This window comes from Pelophylax lessonae (assembly GCF_965119305.1).
Source record: "Pelophylax lessonae genome assembly, chromosome: 2".
Classification (NCBI taxonomy): Eukaryota; Metazoa; Chordata; class Amphibia; order Anura; family Ranidae; genus Pelophylax; species Pelophylax lessonae.
In genome coordinates, this window is record NC_138769.1 from 697373901 (window position 1) to 697391075 (window position 17175).

General features: G+C 46.5%; 1 protein-coding gene across 1 annotated transcript in view; it reads left to right on the forward strand.

The window, feature by feature from the left end:
* The first annotated feature begins 407 nt into the window (after positions 1 to 407).
* The window catches only part of SYTL2 (synaptotagmin like 2), a 133042-nt gene continuing 116274 nt past the window's right edge, over positions 408 to 17175 (forward strand). Inside the window, exon 1 of the mRNA XM_082248204.1 lies at positions 408 to 583. Within this exon, the coding sequence (XP_082104330.1) occupies positions 483 to 583 (101 nt within the window). The 5' untranslated portion in view covers positions 408 to 482. The remainder of the gene's footprint in view (positions 584 to 17175) is intronic.

Sequence of the window (17175 nt, forward strand, 5' to 3'; positions counted from 1 at the left end):
TTACTTAGAGCGCAGCTTAAAAAAAAAAAAAAAATTCTAACTTGTGGTTTATTGTGATGTAAGCATACCTCACAAGCATTGGTGGTTGAACCGCAAATGCCCATTGAGTTCCATTCCATTTTTACGAACAACTTCTGTTACCATGCATGTATATAGTGAATTGATACTTCTGTGTCTATAAAGTACCCTAGCAACTCATTGTCTATAATGTTTTTTTTTTTTTTTTTTTTCCCTCTAGGTGATGTGTCATATGTTCGTCTCTGCTTGGAAAGGTCTACCCTAAGTGACACCTGAAATGTACAGACTGGGAGCATGTGACCTTGCAAACAGTAACGTTGCAGCTTCCTAAAATTCTGCTGCCTGAAAGTAATGCGCAGTGGTTCTGCCGAGACCAAGGAGTGGACCGGCCTCCTTTGAGACGATCTGCCAGACTATCGCTCTTTGTTTTATACTTACACTGCTATTGATTTCTGGAACTCAAAATGATTGATCTCAGCTTTCTAACGGAAGCCGAGCAGGAGGCGATCCTGAAAGTCCTGAACAGAGATGCTGAGCTGAAGAAGGCAGAGGATGAACGCGTAAAGTAAGACCTTTTTATTTAAGTTAAATGCTAGCTTTTGACCTTTTTATTTGATTTTATTACAGGGTATAGGCGTTTTTAGGTTGGTATTCAGTAAGACATTTTATTCCAGAGTCCATTGTTACGTTGATGGGTATATTGGTGACCTTTATTAAATGCTATGCTAATACATTTGGTATCCAGAGTATAGCTGTATGTGGTATGTCTAGAGTCATTGGGGAATTTATTCCAGAATGGAATGCCGGGACATTTGGGGAAGAGATTATATAAAAAAGTCTTTTTTAGACACAAGTGGTCCTTTTTTCAACAATTTCAACTTTAAACCTTCTGGAGATATTGATGTACAAAGGCTGCCAGCTTGACACCCTTCTCCTCCTCCTCCTTGTCTACTCCACTAACTTAAAACTAAAAAAAAAAAAAAAAAAAATGTATGTGTGTGTGTATATAATTATTTGCCAGTTGTCTTGGTATGCCACTGTATCCTATTTACTTTGGCTGTGCAATAATTTTCCTTTGAACTTTGACGATCTAATGGGCTAAGTTCTGTCTTTTCCTATCTCACTCAATAGCTTTCATCCATCTCCATTTTCTAGTTGCTTTAATACTCGATTATATTTCTATCCCTTGTTTTCTTATTTGACTTTCAATTCTAATTGCGTTTTTTCTTTCTCTTTTGAGCTTTATTTTAGTTGTATTTGTCTTTCGGTTTACCTTTTCTGTAGAAGGCTGCCTTTCCTGTTATTCTACCCTCTATTTTTGTCTTTCTGATTCCTTTTCTATATTTCACTTGACAGCATCAAATAAGTATGAATGTAGCGCTTGTGCTCCCACTCCCAACACGTTTTTAACACCTACATGGCTTCTCAGGGGAAGGCATATCACCAGGTGCTTAAACCGTATGTAAAGCAAAATTTGTTTGGAGATTTTAATAGAATGAAAGGATTAGAACCTCTGTCATGTTCCTTTTTTTTATTTTATTTTTTTGTCTTGCTTTTCCTGCTGGATAGGTTACTTTGTCCTGACGGCCATTGGTTGTCCCTTTTTCCTGCTGGATAGGTTATTTGTCCTGGCGGCCATTGGTTGTCCCTTTTTCCTGCTGGAGAGGTTACTACTTTGTCCTGGCGGCCATTGGTTGTCCCTTTTTCCTGCTGGAGAGGTTACTACTTTGTCCTGGCGGCCATTGGTTGTCCCTTTTTCTGCTGGAGAGGTTACGGTTTGTCCTGACAGTCGTTGTCCCTTTTTTTTTCTGCTGGATAGATTTTGTCCTGACAGCCATTGGTTGTCCCTTTTCCTGCTGGAGAGGTTACTTTGTCCTGATGGCTATTGGTTGTCCCTTTTTCCTGCTGGAGAGATTACTCCTTTGTCCTGACGGCCATTGGTTGTCCCTTTTCCTGCTGGAGAGGTTACTTCTTTGTCCTGGCGGCCATTGGTTGTCCCTTTTTCCTGCTGGAGTGGTTACTTCTTTGTCCTGGCGGCTATTGGCTGTCCCTTTTTCTGCTGGAGAGGTTACGGTTTGTCCTGACAGTCGTTGTCCCTTTTTTCTGCTGGATAGATTTTGTCCTGACGGCCATTGGTTGTCACTTTTCCTGCTGGAGAGGTTACTTCTTTGTTCTGGCGGCCATTGGTTGTCCCTTTTTTCTGCTGGAGAGGTTACTTTGTCCTGATGGCTATTGGTTGTCCCTTTTTTTCCTGCTGGAGAGGTTACTTTGTCCTGACGGCCATTGGTTGTCCCTTTTCCTGCTGGAGAGGTTACTCTTTTCCTACGTACAGACAGTGATGAACATCAAACATTTTGGGTAATTACAGGAATAGGAGAGTTATGAGGAAATCTTGCAATAGGGACTTTTTTTTTTTTTTCCTGGTGACATCTGTCTTGAAGGGGACTAAAGTGATTTTCCTCATATATGTGCTGTTTCTGAGGCAGAAAGTAAAGGAATGGCTCTGATTTTGGGGGGGGGGACAACAGTTCGCTACCTATATTCAAAACTAAAAAATGTTTTGAATTTACATAGACCATACAAGTGCCTGTTCTTTGTGCAAAATCACTAAGAAATATGGCTCGTAAACATGCTGGTTGGGTGTTTCTAAATACAATGATCTGTACAAATATTTGGTATGAAAGTGTATTCCTGAGTAAAAGGCATTGCATGCATTCTTCATATGTTTGTGGTTCTTGCTGATCTCATTTTATCTCTTGATCTGCATTGTTACAGTTTGCCCTTTCCTGAGAAGAGAAGCTTGGGATGATTAGGGTGGGTGCGTGTCAAAGAGTAATTTTTATTCTTTTAAGGTGTTCTGCAAAGGTGTTGGACAGATTTAAGGACGTACTGGTCCTTAATACCCAAAGAAAAATTATTTCACTGAAAACTGATAATTGGGTAATGAGGTCTAAAATCAAGCTTTACCCATTACGGTAGGTTCCCCCCTTAGCGTGTTTTGCGGCTCGCATTTGCATGGCAGCCTGTTAAAATGAATCGGCTGCCGTGCCTGCATTTTCGCAAAAAAAAGTGCACGCGCATTTTTAAACTCTATTGCTGCATCCGCAGCCACACGCATAGGTGTCAACCTAGCGTAAACATTTGTCCTAGTGATCTCTTCCTAAACCTTCCATTCCCCAAATGTTAAAAAAAAAAAAAAAAAAAAAAAAAAAAAAACCCTGGGAAGATTAGTTCTCCCAAACCAATGGTGTCAGTGGGATAGTGAACTCTAGACGGAAAGTCCTTTTGAATCATTGGTGTTGGTGGAGTAGTGAACCTCAAAATAGAAGCAGTCATTTGAATCACTGGTACCAGTAGGATAGTGGCCTCCAGGGGAGAATATCCCTTTATAACATCAGTAGGTTGCTTAAAGTGATTTTTAAACCTTTTTGTGGTGTGTGTTTTTTTTTTTTTTTTTTTTTCTTACTAAAATTATACTTCCCTACTCTGTGCAATGGTTTTGCACAGAACAGCCCCGAGCCTCCTTTTTCTGGGGTCCCCTGCCGGCGCTCCAGGCCCCTCTTTGGCAAGTGCCTCCAGGGAAGCCACGTCCCCCCCCCCCCCCCCCCCTGCCGCTTTGTACGGCTCGCCCGCATATCCTGTCCCACTGGGAGACCCAGGCATCCTACCTTCACCCCCGCCGTCTGATCGGGTCTCCATCTGTACCGCTGCCATCTGGTCTCAATTTCTTTGAATTCGGTGCCGCTAAGTTCCCGGAATTGATGTCATGACATGACATCACTTCCTGGTACTGGCAGCGCCAAATTCAAAAAACTTACAGCAATCAAAACAGCCAAACTTGGCGTTTTTTGAATGCTTTTAATTGCAGAGGATGGGTTTGGGGTCTTTTAGACCCCCAGATCCCTCCACCACAGTACCTGTAGACATTCAAAAAAAAATTTTAATGTCCGAAAATATTGGCCGATACCGATATCCAATGACCAAAGTATCGGCGGTAAAAAAAAACGATATCGGTCGATCAATAGTGCTCGCTCCCTTTGGTTGAGACAGCAGCGGGTGTCAATGGCTCCCAACGCTGTCAGTCCGTGAACCAATGAGAATAGAGGAGGCTGATCCCCAGAGAGGCAATCGGATATTCCCTGGATACATTTTATCTATAAATGTTACTATCCAGTTATGATGTACATTTAGGAAAGAACCCAGACCTCTTTTTAACCACTTCCAACACAGGGCACTTTCACCCCCTTCCTGCCCAGGCCAATTTTCAGCTTTCAGCCCTTTCGCATTTTGAATGACCTTTGCGCAGTCATGCAACACTGTACCTAAACAACATATATATTATATTTATTTCAAAAAAGCTTTCTTTTGGTGGTATTTGATCACCACTGGATTTTTACTTTTGCCTAAACAAATATATAGACTGAACATTTTGAAAAATAATTCTTTGTTAATTTTTGTAAATAAGTGTGTGTTTTTTTTTTTCTCCACTGAGGCTGCGCTGATGGGCTTTGAGGTGGCAATGATGATGAGGCACTAATATGCACTCATAGGTGGCACTTATTGATCGCACTGACAGGTATCCCTGATGGGCACAGGTTGGCTTCCTTGGTGGGCATTAGTGGACATTCTTGATGGGTCTGCACTGATAATAAATGCGCTGATTATCAGCACAGACTCCCCCGCCAGAAAAGCCGCCTCTCGGCCCTCCTCTACCCATGCTTTGTCAGTGCAATGAGAGGAAAAGCCAATAAATGGCACTGATGTGACCAGCTGTGATTGGACACAGCTGATCACATGGTAAAGAGCCTACCTCATGGGCTCTTTACAAAGATCAGCGATGCTGGACTACCAATCGCTGCTCTACATGCCCTCAGCTTATTCTGCTGGAGGTTATATGATGCCCAGTCAGGATAATACAGCTACCCTGCGGCAGTCGTTCTACATACGGCGGGCAAGAAGTGGTTAAAGCAATCTACTGAGCTGGCCAGGACCAGCTTTCGAGGGAGTCTATTCCACATTTTCACAGCTCTTACTGTGAAGAAACCTTTCCTTATTTATCTTCCGGATATAAAGCGTGCCCCCTTGTCTGTGATGACCTTTCTAAAATGACATCACACCAAGTTCACTATATGGGCCCCTTATTTATTATACATGTTGATCATACCCCCCCCCCCCCTTAATCTCCTCCTCTTGAGAGAATAAATTCAGTTCCTTTAATCTTTCCCCATATTCAGGAGAGAAGCTTTTGAGCAGAAAGAACGTACATAAACACTAGATGCATTTGGGCGCATTGGCATGTTAATTGACTCTACTAGCCAGAATAAATGAATATTCTGGTCAATGGAATGTATAAGTGCGCATGCAGTACACTGATTTTTCTCTTTCTCTTTCTTTTTTTTTTTTTTTTTTTTTATCGGCTTTTGTCCTGCCAGGAGGAAAGGTGTTCAGAGGGGCTAAGAAGATAAGTAGATGCCCTGTGTGCATGAGGCCTTTATAGCATCTTGCAGGAAAAGAAACAAAGGAAAGGAAGCGCCAGCTAAGTGTAGTAACCTGGTAAAAACCTTAATATCAATGACTAAAAAAAACTCACAAGAGGTATAAGATGCAAAGGCTCATCTGGTGCAGAGTATGTAGGTGTAGGTTCCTCCTTAATCTGACCTATAGGACCACCGCTGTATGATGTTCCATCTGCTGGGAGAGAATAATGGTCTGCTTGGGAGCCTGGAGGAGCCCCGGGAAGCTACGCTAACCAGCGTGGAACGCAGACCGAAAGTGAGGTCCTTGGAAGGATGGAGAACCAGATGAGAAGGCAAGGCTACGTGCTCGGAGCATCTAGCTCCTTCTACATCAGGCATGTCCAACCTGGGGCCGAGGGCCGCATGCGGCCCAGAACCACAGGCATTGCGGCCCACTGCCCCCTGACAATTTTATTATTTTTTTTGCTGGGGAGGAAGGAAGTCGAGTCGGGGGCACGGCCACAGCGACTTCCAACTAACTGTAGGCAGAGGCTGCCTCGGAGCCTCTGTCAATGATAGACAGACAGCACATTGGTGACGTCTATCGTAGGAGCCGGTCCAGGAGGCAGGACTTTGTATGACAGCGGTCGCCGGATAAGCGGGAGATCCCTGCTCTGTGTAATCCAGCGGCTCTCCTCTCTTTTCTTTGCACACTGCATTGGATGGGCACACACTGGTGTGGCTACATTGGATGGGCACTTGTGAGGCTGCATTGGATGGGCATGCAATTGTGAGGCTGCATTGGATGGGCACTGGTGAGGCTGCATTGGATGGGCACTGGTGAGGCTGCATTGGATGGGCACTGGTGAGGCAGCATTGGATGGGCACTGGTGAGGCAGCATTGGATGGGCATGCACTAGTGAGGCAGCACTTGATGGGCATGCACTGGTGAGGAGGCTGCATTGGATGGGCACTGGTGAGGCTGCATTGGATGGGCACTGATCAGGCTGCATTGAATGGGCATGCACTTGTGAGGCTGCATTGGATGGGCACTGATCAGGCTGCATTGGATAGGCATGCACTAGTGAGGCAGCACTTGATGGGCATGCACTGGTGAAGCTGCATTGGATGGGCACTGATCAGGCTGCATTGGATGGGCATGCACTAGTGAGGCAGCACTTGATGGGCATGCACTGGTGAGGCTGCATTGGATGGGCACTGGTGAGGCTGCATTGGATGGGCACTGATCAGGCTGCATTGGATGGGCATGCACTGGTGGGGCTGCATTGGATGGGTACTGATCAGGCTGCATTGGATGGGCGCGCACTGGTGAGGCCGTGCAAGGAAGGGCGCGGCGGGGTTTTATTACTTGTATACCTTAATTGTAGTATATACTGTATTTTATAAAATTTTCTCTACACTCAATGTGGCCCAGAGAAGCCAAAAGGTTGGACACCCATGTTCTACATCTTCCTTCACTTATAGCATCTTGCAACATCTCTTCACCTCCTACCCTTTCCGATATTTAGATAATGGGGAAAAAATAGATCCTAAATCCGCATCCATCCACTGCCTCCAGAGGTTTGTCCTGCTGAAATGTCACTGCAAGATATAATAATACCGTGAAAGTCAGTGTGAGTAACCACTGAGCTATGCAGGGGACACAGATTGACACTCCTGGAAGTGTCAGGTTCTGCACAAACTGGTGGACCATTTTGATCTATAGAGAGAGATCGAATGGATTGTCGGCTAAAGATCCATTCTTCTGATCAAAAGAGATCACTCGAAAAAGAAATCTGTAATTTATCAAAACGTATGGCCACTATAAGACAGGAAGGATGCTACTTGTCAGATCATCGGGTGAAAAAAGATGAGCTTAAAGAAAACCAGGTGGAAAAAGATGAGCTTAAAAAAGAAAACCAATGCAGCCACTGCTGAAGTATGTGAAATGTTTGTTTTGTTGGGCCTAATACTGCTTTAAGGAACAGACCCCTTAAAAAGATGCTGGGTGCCATTTTTAAAACCTGATGCAGAATGAGTTAATGGATGACGGTGGCTTGTTGTAGAGCAATATTTGCTGAGCTCATACCACCACCCAATTATATAGACATAATAATAACTCGTTCTGTTTCCTGAAAGCCCCTAATGATATCAATACTATCCTTCCTGTCATTTCCTCATTTACCTTCAGACTGTTAATGTTCAGTCTGTCCTTTATCTGCTAAAGGTCTCCTTGATTCTTGCTGCATAGACTGATCCTGACTGTACAGAATGTTTATCGATCTTTTAATGCGTATAAAGGACCATCTCCATCTTTTTAATAGTTATTTGTATATATAGTACTTGTCCTGATATACACTCGTCATAACATTGAAGTCTATGACGGTCGCTCCGGGTCGCCCCAAAGAAGCTCCGGACCCTTTTTCTAAGTCGGAGCGACTTGTGTCGCTCTATTAGAACGGGTCCGCAGCTTCCCTATGGAAGGCGACCTGTGAGGCGACCAGGTCGCCTTAGTGTGAACGGGGACTTAAGGTTCGATGTGTTGTGTTCAGAAATGGTATTCTGCATACCTTGGTTGTAGCGAGTGGTTATTTTGCGTTGTCTTTCTATCATCTCAAACCAGTCTGCCCATTCTCCTCTGACATCAGCGAGGCATTATTGTCCACGCAACTGCCGATCACTGCATATTTTTTCTTTTTCGCAACATTCTCTGTAAACCCTGGAGATGGTTGTGCGTAAAAATCCCAGCAGATCAGCAGTTTTTTTAAATACTTAGACCGACCCGTCTGGTACCAACAACCATGCCAAGTTCAAAGTAAATTTAAATCCCCTTTCTTCCCCATTCTGATGCTCAGTTTGAACTTCAACAAATGTTGTCTTCACCACATTTAGATGCCTAAAAGCAATCGCATGGCAGCAACTCAATGCAATCAGCCAATTGAACATCTTGACAGTCCCTCTGAAATGGGAAAGCAAACTGACCACACTAGGCAGGAGAGCACATCAAACTCAGTGTGGTCAGTTTTCTGGCTGTGCTGGAAAAGCAGTCTGCCTGTCATCCAATGATCAGACTTGTGCTGACACATCAACCCGCACAGCCATTCACTGGAGAGATCAGTGTACTGCTGCTTCTCTACCACCACTTCTCTAGACCCCTTATGCGGCTGCATGCGGAAGGGTTTTTACCTTTTAACCCCTTCACATTGACGGAACGCAAATATGCGGCCTCAGCTTCAAGGGGTTGTCCTGGGGTGATGCCTGCAGCTAGAGTTACAAGAAAGCTGACGGTCGGCTTTCTTGTAATAACAACCGATGCTGCTGAGCAGCCGCCAAATTTTTACAAGGAGCGGGAGGGGGACGTCCCTCCCGCTGCCTTCCAAGGCTCGCCCGCATCTCCCGTCCCGCCATGAGACCCTAGCAACCAGCCGGCACGTCCGCTTGCTGGCCGAAGACCCAAACGAACCGGCTTTGAGTCTGCGATGTAAAAACCCAGAACATCATGACCTCACCTCCGGTTACTTTTTTTTTTTTCTTCAATGACTGTAATCAAAACAGCCATGCTTGGCATTTTTTTAATGCTTTTAAGTATAGAGGAGGTGTTCTGGGGGCTTTTAGACACCAGATCCATCCATAAGGAGTACCTGTCACTGCCTATTCTTGTCACAAGGGATGATTTGATCACTTTTATTGCTGTCACAAGGAATCAAAAAGGGACAGTGTAAAAAATAAAAATAGATAGACAGTGCTTTGCGAAGTATTCGGCCCCCTTGAACTTTTCGACCTTTTGCCACATTTCAGGCTTCAAACATAAAGATATAAAACTGTTAATTTTTTCTGAAGAATCAACAACAAGTGGGACACAATCATGAAGTGGAACGAAATTTATTGGATATTTCAAACTTTTTTTTAACAAATAAACAGAAAAATAGGGCGTGCAAAACTATTCAGCCCCCCAAGTTAAGTTAATACTTTGTAGCACCACCTTTTGCTGCGATTACAGCTGTAAGTCGCTTGGGGTATGTCTCTATCAGTTTTGCACATCCAGAGACTGAAATGTTTGCCCATTCCTCCTGGCAAAACAGCTCAAGCTCAGTGAGGTTGGATGGAGAGCGTTTGTGAACAGCAGTTTTCAGTTCTTTCCACAGATTCTCGATTGGATTCAGGTCTGGACTTTGACTTGGCCATTCTAACACCTGGATATATTTATTTGTGAACCATTCCTTTGTAGATTTTGCTTTATGTTTTGGATCATTGTCTTGTTGGAAGACAAATCTCCGTCCCAGTCTCAGGGCTTTTGCAGACTCCATCAGGTTTTCTTCCAGAATGGTCCTGTATTTGGCTCCATCCATCTTCTCATCAATTTTAACCATCTTTCCTGTCCCTGCTGAAGAAAAGCAGGCCCAAACCATGATGCTGCCACCACCATGTTTGACAGTGGGGATGGTGTGTTCAGGGTGATGAGCTGTGTTGCTTTTACGCCAAACATAACGTTTTGCATTGTTGCCAAAAAGTTGGATTTTGGTTTCATCTGACCAGAGCACCTTCTTCCACATGTTTGGTGTGTCTCCCAGGTGACTTGTGGCAAACTTTAAACTACTTTTTATGGATATCTTTAAGAAATGGCTTTCTTCTTGCCACTCTTCCATAAAGGCCAGATTTGTGCAGTATACGACTGATTGTTGTCCTATGGACAGAGTCTCCCACCTCAGCTGTAGATCTCTGCAGTTCATCCAGAGTGATCATGGGCCTCTTGGCTGCACCTCTGATCAGTCTTCTCCTTGTATGAGCTGAAAGTTTAGAGGGACGGCCAGGTCTTCGTAGATTTGCAGTGGTCTGATACTCCCATTTCAATATTATCGCTTGCACAGTGCTCCTTGGGATGTTTAAAGCTTGGGAAATCTTTTTGTATCCAAATCCGGCTTTAAACTTCTCCACAACAGTATCTCGGACCTGCCTGGTGTGTTCCTTTTTGTTCTTCATGATGCGCTCTGCGCTTTAAACGGACCTCTGAGACTATCACAGTGCAGGTGCATTTATACGGAGACTTGATTACACACAGGTGGATTCTATTTATCATCATCTATTTATGAACCTCACTGAGCTCGAGCTGTTTTGCAAGAAGGAATGGGCAAAAACTTCGTACATGGAGCTGCTGATTACGGATTCCCCTGGGCCACCATTGGCAAAAACATGACCGTTTTTACATTTTCCCAAGTGTTTTAGCTCAGACAGGAAACAGTCTGGTATCTTTTGGTTTTTGTGTTTTTATTTGGAACTTGGATAGGAGAAGGGAATGAGTGGGATACTCCAACTTATACAACTATGCACAATTTGCTGGGACGACTTAATAATGCTGAGTAACGCTAGTCACAGCTAGGCCGCTGCTTCAGTTGGTCACAAGCTGTGACGCAGGACTGAGTGAACTTTCTCAGGTAATCTGTACTGTACTGCTGAATAACTTCAGGGCCCTTCCTGGCACCCCCTTTGTTCCTGATCTTCAGGGTCCACTACACGGTACCCCCTTTACTGTAACACTCCCTGTGTGAGCTAGCTCCTTGATCCCCCTGACCTCTCTGGAGGGGTCCCCTCTCTTAGGCAGACCCCTAGGCAGAACTCCTAGTACTCACGATACGGTTTTTCCCAACAGAGTCTGCCAGTGACTCCTCTTGTCGGCACTCTGGATCCTCTGCAGCTCAGCTCCACACACCTGGTTCACAAGGCCGACCACCCAAACCACCTTCCTTACACCTGCAGGAGGGGATACAGCTGTCCACCTCCTCCTGAGACTTTGCTCCCATCAAAAGACGCCCTGTCACATGCTCCCTCCAGGTTTATAGCCAATCCCAGGATGCATTGCAACAATGCCCACCCACTGAGACAGCCACAACCCTGGTGTCCTACTGGTTAGGTTTCCTCCACTGTCCAACAAGCTCCCTCATTGGACACAGTGGAGACACTCCCTCAGACCCAGTAAATCACACCTGGAAACCCGTGACAGGCAAAACTAACAGAACAAGCTCCCCTGATGAGCAGAATGGAGCTAATAGATGCTTTTACCTAGCACCTGTCTAGGAGGGTGCTACACAGTGGCGTACCAAGGGGGGGGCGGGGGGGCGGCCCGCCCCGGGTGCCACGCACTGGGGGGTGTCAGCCGGTGTCCTGCCCGGCGTGTTCCGTATCGCTGTGAAGGCAGCTCCTTCAGTCAGCGCTGCGGGGGGGGGGGCGGAACGGCGGCGGGAATAAGGGGCGGAGCCGTGGCGGGAAATGGGGGCGGGGCCTCGGTGGGACGAAGGGGCGGAGTCTCAGCCTCGGCAGGAAGAAGGTGAGTGCCGAAGTGTGTGTGCTGAATAGGAGGGGGATGGGGCAGCTGCATATGAGGAATTCATCTTTCCCTAGCTCCCTGTCCCCTTCAGTGCTCTCCACCCCCCTGGTTTTCTCTGCCCACCCCCCAAGTGCTACCTGTCCTCCCCACAGTGCTCTCCACCTCCCTGGTTTTCCCTGCCCACCCCCCAAGTGCTACCTGTCCTCCCCACAGTGCTCTCCACCTCCCTGGTTTTCCCTGCCCACCCCCCAAGTGCTACCTGTCCTCCCCACAGTGCTCTCCACCCCCTGGTTTTCCCTGCCCACCCCCCAAGTGCTACCTGTCCTCCCCACAGTGCTCTCCACCCCCTGGTTTTCCCTGTCCACCCCCCAAGTGCTACCTGCCCCCCCCCCAGTGCTCTCCACCCCCTGGTTTTACCTGCCCACCCCCCAAGTGCTACCGGTCCCCCCCCCACAGTGCTCTCCACCCCCTGGTTTTCTCTGACCACCCCCCAAGTGCTACCTGTCCCCCCCCCAGTGCTCTCCACCCCCCTGGTTTTCCCTGGCCCACCCCCCAAGTGCCTCCTGCCCCCCCAGTGCTCTCCACCCCCCTGGTTTTCCCTGCCCACCCCCCAAGTGCTCCCTGTCCCCGCCCCAGTGCTCTCCACCCCCCTGGTTTTCCCTGCCCGCCCCCCAAGTGCTACCTGTCCCCCCCCCACAGTGCTCTCCACCCCCTGGTTTTCCCTGCCCACCCCCCAAGTGCTACCTGTCCCCCCCCCCCCCCAGTGCTCTCCACCCCCCTGGTTTTCCCTGCCCACCCCCCAAGTGCCTCCTGCCCCCCCAGTGCTCTCCACCCCCCTGGTTTTCCCTGCCCACCCCCCAAGTGCTCCCTGTCCCCGCCCCAGTGCTCTCCACCCCCCTGGTTTTCCCTGCCCGCCCCCCAAGTGCTACCTGCCCCCCCCCCCCCCAGTGCTCTCCACCCCCTGCGCCTTCCAACCAACCCTGCAATGCTTTCCAAACCCCCTCTTAATTCTCTCCAGCCCCCCCACCGTGCCCTTCAGCTCCTCCAGTGCTCTCTGCTTCGCCTGTGCTCTCCGGCCCCCCTAGTGCTCTTCTAACTTCTATCATGTCCTCAGTCTCTGACCAACTCCTGTATCATGTCTGCAGTCTCTGACCATCTCCTGTATCATGTCTGCAGTCTCTGACTATCTCCTGTACCATGTCTGCAGTCTCTGACCATCTCCTGTATCATGTCTGCAGTCTCTGACCATCTCCTGTATCATGTCTGCAGTCTCTGAGCATCTTCTGTATCATGTCCTCAGTCTCTGACCATCTCCTGTATCATGTCCTCAGTTTCTGACCATCTCCTGTATCATGTCTGCAGTCTCTGACCATCTCCTGTATCATGTCTTCAGTCTCTGACCATCTCCTGTATCATGTCTTCAGTCTCTGACCATCTCCTGTATCATGTCTGTAGTCTCTGACCATCTCCTGTATCAAGTCTGCAGTCTCTGACCATCTCCTGTATCAAGTCTGTAGTCTCTGACCATCTCCTGTATCGCTGTCTGCAGTCTCTGACCATCTCCTGTATCAAGTCTGTAGTCTCTGACCATCTCCTGTATCGCTGTCTGCAGTCTCTGACCATCTCCTGTATCGCTGTCTGCAGTCTCTATTTATGCTGAATGTAGGACTGTGCAGGGGAGGCAGAGAGTGCAAAAGGAGGAACTGTGATTAGAGAGACGGGGGAGGGGGCAGACGGCAAGGGGCACTGTGTGGGGGGCTGTGAAATTTGTGCAATAAATATTCTTGAAAACATTACAAATTTCTGTGGGTGTTTTTACATTTTAAAGTTGTGGGGGGGGGGGGGGGGGTGCCAGATATGGGATCCGCCCCGGGTGCCAAATGCTCTAGGTACGCCACTGGTGCTACATCCATATGTACATATATGTGCATATATATTTATTTTCGCAGAGACCCTAGAGAATAAAATGGCAGTCATTGCAATATTTTGTCACGCTGTAATTACACAGCGGTCTTTCAAATGCAATATTGTGGGGTAAAAATACACTGCAATGAATAAAAAAAAATAAAAAGCAGAAAGTAAAGTTAGCCCTTTTTTTTTTTTTTTTTTTTGTATAATGTGAAAGATGTTACCCCAAGAATCGTGATCTTTATTTTAAGCAAAAAAATTGTGTTCTCATTTTATCCAAAATTTTGCAGCCTTACTGTCCTGCTTAGTGTGGTCAGTTTTTAGTAGGAAAGCAGAGGAACTGGCAGGAACATCACTGAGCGGCCGGAGCCGCTGTATTGGCAATCTGTTAGTACAGCGATCTCCCCTGCTTTTCTTTTGTGTTCTGACAGGGGGGCACACCAACCCCCCCAAAACCATCACCAAATGGCCGTCTTTTGTTGGAATGGCTGCCATACACACAGGCCGAATGTCGGTTTGGTTTTTATTGAACCGGCCAATGTCTCCCAACATTCGGCCCTTGTTTACCCTTTAAATCCTTTTTCCAAAAGAAAAAATAAAGCAATTGCTGTTGACTGCTTAGTAAGCTTTAGCCCCCGTTCACACTGGGGTGACCTGTGAGGCGACCTGGTCGCCTCACAGGTCGCCGCAGGTCGCCTCCCATAGGGAAGCTGCGGACCCGTTCTGATAGGAGCGACACAAGTCGCTCCGACTCAGAAAAAGGGTCCGGAGCTTCTTTGGGGCGACCGCCATAGACTTCAATGTTACGAAGTCCGTGGCGGCCGCTCCGAGGTCGCGGCGCGCTGCTCGCACCGCGACCTCGGAGGTCGCGGTGCGAAGTAGCGTCGCCCCAGTGTGAACGGGGGCTTAACCTTTTGGCTTTGCAATCTTGTACAATCTATCTAAAATGACTTGTCCTTTTTAAAGGCTATTCTTGTCCGAAGGGGTGACAATGATACTGTGCGATTTCGCTTTAGAACAAATGGCGTTGTCACCCTGTAAAGGAAGTAGACATGGGAGTCTGCTGGTAGGAATGAATGAACAATTATTAAACGGTTATACTCGTTCACCCCAGAACAAGCCATTATTTTAACGCATATGTTAATTTAAACGCAAATGTGTATTTAAACGCATATGTTGTATCACGTGTTAACTTGCGCTAGAGCAGCCAATTGACTTGTATAGGCTGACTAATGCACCAGACTGAACCAAAAAAATTGTTTCTGTAATTACTGTGTGTTTTTAATGTAATTTTTTACTTTGCACCTGAACTTCAAATCTTTGTGGGCGCTCCTACAGTTTTCTGTGATGCGCTATTCTCTCTTTGATTGAGGTGTGGCAACATCTGTATGCATAGTAAAGGAACAGGCAGCCGAATACGTCCGCTCCAGGCTGTGATTACTGTCATTTGATGGTGATTGCCTGACAAAGCAGCACTGCAGAAACCCCAAATGTACTATAAACATCTGTCTTCTTCATACCCCTTAGGCTACCCTTAATGAAGGATACCCCTTATAGAGGCCTAGTATTGGAACATGAAGAAGCAGGTCATTTTTGGATCGAAATAATAAAAAAAGTCAATGTCCCTAAAAATTTAAATTAGTTGAATGGTTCTCTTCTGCATATTTTCTGGTCCTGCCATCCACTGTATTCATACTGGTCAGAAGTCCATCGTATAACCCAAAAATGTACTGTCCATGACTTGCCGAGAGACCCTGTACTTTTCCTTCTGTATGCGCTGCCTTCTCAGGTGTGGGCATCATCGTTTTTTTCTAGGAAGGCCTACAGGCGCTCCGTCTTCCCACTATTGATCACCCCGGCAAAGGGCTGCATCCTACTCTTTTGGAAGCGGACACAGACACCGTCCATAGCCGTTTAGTTGAAAAAGGTTGCTGAAAACAATGAGATGAAAGACCTGGTTGGCCACAGAGAAAACAATGCCTCCAAAGAATGGTTCTCCTGGCACAAATTTGTCTACTTTAGTAGTACAAGGCCCTGGTGAATTAAATCGCTCAACTTGGATGTTTTACCATTGGGTCTCTTGGTCCTGGAGGGATGGCGGTATGATTGGTTCCCCTCCTTTCTGCCCCTATCCCTTTCCCCCTTTTTTTATTCCCTTACCAGTCTCCTCTCCCCTCCCTTTTTTTTTTTTTTTTCTTTTATGCGACCTTTTGTGTTCTATTGATGGTGTTTACTGTGCAAAATACCACACTGGGTACAGAGACTCTCTGGTGCCTGGTATTCCTGGACACCTTTTTACATATTTACCTGCTTCCCATGCCAGCAATTGTTTTCTAAGTTCTGAGTCTTTTTATTAATTTTTTTTTTTTTTTGGACATGTATGTCATGGTTTCTGTACTCACCATTTGCAGCCCTAAAATAAAGTATTAAATACAAATTCTTTTGCATGCCTGTAATTTTTATCCTGCATTACTCAAACAATCATACACTTGTTTCATCTCTACTTGTTGGAATTTCTTGGCACAGTTTGTGTCCTCATTGAACGGACTGGCAAACTTTGGGGTTGATTAACTAAAGGAGTAGTGAATATTCACTTAGAAAAGTAGAATTTACACTTTTTAACAATGTCCATGTTCACGGAGCTTGGCAAATGTGGTGAAACAGTTTACGTCACAGGTGTCAAACACAGGGCCCGGGGGCCAAATCCGGCCCCCAGGTCATTTCATGTGGCCCTCGCACCTCTCTTGCAGCTGTGGCAATCGCCTTGTTTCTGCCCCCACCTTATCTCAGCAGTCAGCAGCAGAAAGGAGGACAGAACTCCTTCCCCAGGTCCTGCGCTTCACACAGGTGCAGAGAGGCTTGTCTCTGCCCCCTCCGCATCTCTGCAGTCAGAGGAGGACATAAATCCTCCTGCAGATCCTTCACCTGTGAGTAGCCACAGCACCCCCTTATTTCCATCTTCCCCTGGTCTCAGCATTCAGCAGACCCCAGCATCTGACTCCAGTCAGTCTGGTCCTCCTCCAGACCCTGCACTTTCTGCTTCCCAGCTCCACCCCTAGATTTTTCCCAACAGCAGCACAAGATAAGGGGGGTGCATTGTGATGTAAGGGAGGGTGGGGGACTTCTGATGGGGGGGGGGGGGGAAGATATGCAATCATAATGCTAGAGCAGCCTGCAATTAAATTGACTTTGACACTACTGGTTTATCTCAACCAATCGTGCTACTACAAAATTGCGTATAGTTAGGTATTCAAAGCGAAAACCCGTTTACTTTTTTAATACGAACCTTTATTTTGCAAAATGAACAGTCTTAAGTCAATCCATCCTGTCTTTTGTCTGTAGATGGCCATAGGCTAACCATGGATGGGACATTTTGGGAAAAATTCTACTAGGATTTTAGAATTCATATAATTTTGGAAACCTTTAACTACAATTCATAGAATTTCCAATGGCTACCTTAGCATTTTTTTA